The 4209-nt window shown below is 38.7% G+C and overlaps 1 protein-coding gene across 1 annotated transcript; it reads left to right on the forward strand.

Annotated features, from left to right (window-relative positions):
- Nucleotides 1-237: 237 nt before the first annotated feature.
- On the forward strand, nucleotides 238-3577 carry LOC113131043 (zinc finger protein 69 homolog). The gene is made up of 2 exons (XM_026308087.1): nucleotides 238-709; nucleotides 2359-3577. Exons 1-2 carry the CDS (start codon nucleotides 550-552, stop codon nucleotides 3441-3443), a joined length of 1245 nt encoding a protein of 414 aa, XP_026163872.1. The 5' UTR covers nucleotides 238-549; the 3' UTR covers nucleotides 3444-3577.
- The last annotated feature ends 632 nt before the right edge of the window (nucleotides 3578-4209 follow it).

Raw genomic sequence — 4209 nt, forward strand, 5'->3', positions numbered from 1 at the left:
TTGTTAAGCTTTGGGCTTGTGATTCTGGTTTGCTACTGTCCAGTATAATTATTTTCAGCATATGTGTTGTTTTATCTGTTGAATTGATGGATTTCAAGAGATAATTCACTCTGTTAATATATGCATGTTGCTATTAACTTTGACCACAAGGTGGCAGTTGTTCGGTCGACAGGTTCGTGGTGTTGATTTTATTCTGAAAACAGGATGTGGTACAAAAAGAGGGGATTTTAGTGTGAAGAAGACAGAGTTCCGCTTTTTGTTGTTACTGTTCTTTTTAGAGAGAGAAGAGCTCGATGTTTAATTGTTTTTGGTTCTTAATACCCTGCAAGAAAAATAAAGCCACACAAAAACAAACGTCATCTGGTGTTAATCAGTGTATGTGGCGAAACACCAAATTTTTAGGGGCAGCAATACACCATCTCTGTGCCTAGCAAAAAGCGAAAGAGGAAGAAAAAACACCCTCAACCATAAAGTGTAGTGCTTTCAGGTAGGGGTTTCATTGACCGTGACCAGATTCCTGTACTGCCCCCTGGGTCAAACTAGCTCACAATGTCTACAATCCAGTTACTGAGAGCCTTCGTCAATCAGCGGCTGACTGTGGCTGTTGAGGAAATCATCGGGATGTTTGAAAGAACAATAACTGAATACGAGGAGGAGATCGATCGGCACCGCAGGCTTTTGGATACCAACACGTTCAACCACCCAACAGGTTAGTTTTCACTGGTAAGGTCTCAGCTTTGGTCTGTAGGGTTATATTCAGATGTTCCTCAGTGTTTTGGTAATGTTTTGTCTAGCTCGCGGAACAGAGTGGCAAGCACATTATAAAAGCCGTAGCGGTAACACGTTATGGACAGTAACACGTGTCGTTTCAACGAGCTAGCACCACACCTGCCTGCAGACTGGAAGCTTGACTTGTTGAGCATAAATGATAAAAATATGTTGTCAGGGCAGAGCCTACATTTTGCCAAAAAAGGCGTGAATAGGTAACAGAGATGTTTCCATAACCTAATGCATGTTTTCGGTTGCTGCTGTTGGCAGTAAAAAAAGTTAATGTTACAAAAAAATTCACGTTAGAGCAAATTGATTTCAATGCTAAAATGAATTAGTCTATATTCATACGTTTATATTCTCCCTGTTTTTCTTCTCCCAGAAGCTAATGCCCAAGTCATTTAGGTAATCTATTCTGTTTTTAATACATTAGCCTTTGCATTTGGACAAGGATTATATTAGCAGTCAGAAATACTACGCCAGACTGGTCCTACGATAATAATATACTAATGAGTAAGTTTCAGTAAATATTACTTTTCCATTGTTTCCACTAGATCAGTTGTTCAGAGAGGGCTTTGACTGTTATTTGTCCTTTTTGCCTCCTCTAATTTGTTGTGTGTGTGTATGTATGTATGTATGTATATATATATAGGTATGTGTGTGTGTATATATGTAGGTTTGTGTGTGTGCTCCCACACACAAATGTGTATGCATTTGAATTATTCTAATTCAATAACATGCTTATTTCTTTTTGGGGAGAGGGGAGATAGTGTTGAAATGAATGCCAGTGGAAATACTGTACATCATTCTTTTAAACTAGAGCAATATAATTGCTAGCTGATATGTCAAGGGAAAAATACACACTGTAAATACATAATACATGAAATATTTAGTTGACAGTATCTAAGCCTATACAGTTAGAATGATAAGATTTAATCTATTAATCAGAAGAAGGAAATTACAGCAGCAATAAATCTCATAACTTTCAATAAGGCTATGTTGCAACATGAAGAATAGATTTCTATGCATCATGCTTCTATAGTGTTTGGAAATTAATAGTCATGCGGAATCCAAGCTATCCGAAATGTCATCACCTGTTGATTATTGGTGTGGCATAGACTGTGGTGAATTATTGGAAACACCTGTACAAGTGTGCAAGTTTGGTGAATATTCCTTTTGCCCCTTGGAGTTAGTGTGACCATGTGTGGTTGTTTGTCTCTATGTGGCCCTGTGATCAACTGGTAATCTGTCCAGGGTATACCCCTGCCTTTCACCCAGAGAGCTGGGATGGGCTTCAGCAGATCCTCGTGACCCTAAGTAGGAATAAGCGGGTATAGATGATGGATGGATGATTAGTATGAAACTGACCATGTTTCAGAATTTAAAATAATACATTATCACAGTTTGAGGAATAGCCTGGGATATTTTTACACACAACTGGGATATTTTAACTGGAGATTTTTAACCTGCTACAACCATACAGTGTAACTGAAGCTCCTCCTCTGTTGTATTGCACAGACATGGAACATTATTAAAGGAACACTCCTAAACACTTCAGTTTTTATGTGATGCCCTCTGTTTGTATTTCAGGTGAGTCTCAGGACACCCAGCCACTGACTATCAATGCAAAGCTTCCCCCTGAGTGGCAGGAGCTGAGCCCCAGTCTGCATCAGGAGGCCTCAAAGACCCCAAGCATTAAAGAGGAACCAGAGGAAGTGTGGACTAGTCAGATGGAAGAATTGTCTCAGGGGGTGGAGTTCCAGGGCCCTCCTATCTCTATGAAGAGTGAAGATGACGAAGAAAATGCTCAATCCTCACAGTTTCATCAAAATACTATGGAGGAGAGCCCACAGGCAGATCGTCTAACCAGCTTTCATGCTCAGCAGATAAAAGCTGGAGCTATTGGAGGGAACTGTGGGGAACTGGAACCAGCATTTGACTTGGATGTAGCTGGATTTTTAAAAGCAACCAGTGATGGTCAGTTTTTCCTTTCACAGTGTTTTAAAACAGATGTCTTGGTTGATGACTGGAACCAGATGATTGATTCTCAGCCATCGTTAAAGACACTGAAAAACAATCAAGCTGTGTCTCATAAGAGATCCCATAAATGCCAGACATGTAGTAAAACATTTAACCACAATGCTGCTTTGCAGCGGCACGTAACATGCCATACACGCGAAAAACCGTTTGACTGCACTGAATGTGGTAAGACATTTAGACAGAAAGGAAGTTTGCACATACACATGAGAAAACACACGGGAGAGAAGCCTTTTAATTGTTTGGTCTGTGGTAAAAATTTCACCCAGAGTGGAACATTAGTTTCACATATGAGAATTCATACTGGAGAGAGGCCTTTCTGCTGCTCAGTTTGTAAGAAAAGGTACAACGAAAGGGGGACACTCGTCAGACACATGAGAGTTCACACAGGAGAGAAACCATTTAGTTGCTCACTTTGTGGTAAAAGGTTTAGTGAAAAGGGAAACTTGAACAAACACAAGAGAATCCACACAGGAGAGAAACCATTTAGTTGTAGTGAATGTGAGAAAAAATTTGGTTTGCTGTCACACCTCAAAAATCACAAGTGTTCTGGAAAGAAATGCAGCGATGCTGTAGAGCTGACACTTCAGCAGACATGTCCAAAAGTCACAATACAATTAACCAGATACAGTATATGAGTCAATCAGGATGAAGCCCTTGTTTGTAGTGTTTTCTCTTTTTTATTTCTCTGTTAGACAGACCAAAGGGTTAATCTATTATTCAAGGAAATAATGCAGTGCAATAATAAAAATAAAAATACTTGTGATTTGTGGCTCTAGTCTAAACACTTAATTACATATTAGATTTTTATTATGGTTCCTAATATCAGTGTAACATAATAGGGTGATTCTGACTACACAAACTGACCTGGTGTTATCAGTCATCTAGAAAGGAAGAGACATACAGTATGCTCTTAGAACTTTTTAAATAGTCTTTTCCTGTTTGTAGTACCGTGATAGGTTTGAAATATTGTCAGTGCATGTTTACACGAAGATTTGAGGCAAAAGGGGATCGTCAGCCTGTTCAGAATTTAAAGGATCTCACCTCTTACCAACTCCATCTTTCTAGTTAACTTGTGTTTTGTGTAGAAATTTAGGTGAAGACTAGAATCTAACCAGTGCATCTGCTAGGCTGACATTGGTTTCAAACACTTATGCTTTTGCACACGTTATTGTGTTTTAGAAATTTAAATTTACACTTTTTCCTATCATTTTACATCCAGTAACCAATAATGACATTTCATTATGACATAAGATAATGAAGTCAAAACATGCTTTCAGAAAGTTTTGAAGGTTTACTAAAAATCTGAACTGAAACATCTCCTTTACAAAAGTATTCAAAGACTTTTATGTGGTACTCCAGATTGCAGGGCATCCTTTCTGCTTTAATTCTTCTTGAGACATG

Source organism: Mastacembelus armatus, chromosome 5 (assembly GCF_900324485.2).
Source record: "Mastacembelus armatus chromosome 5, fMasArm1.2, whole genome shotgun sequence".
In the NCBI taxonomy this organism is placed as follows: domain Eukaryota; kingdom Metazoa; phylum Chordata; class Actinopteri; order Synbranchiformes; family Mastacembelidae; genus Mastacembelus; species Mastacembelus armatus.

Excerpts from the sequence above, each read along its gene's own strand:
- LOC113131043 (XM_026308087.1), top strand. The coding sequence starts at position 550 with ATGTCTACAATCCAGTTACTGAGAGCCTTCGTCAATCAGCGGCTGACT. Across the intron at positions 710-2,358 it reads CACGTTCAACCACCCAACAG|GTGAGTCTCAGGACACCCAG; the intron begins GTTAGTTTTCAC and ends TTTGTATTTCAG.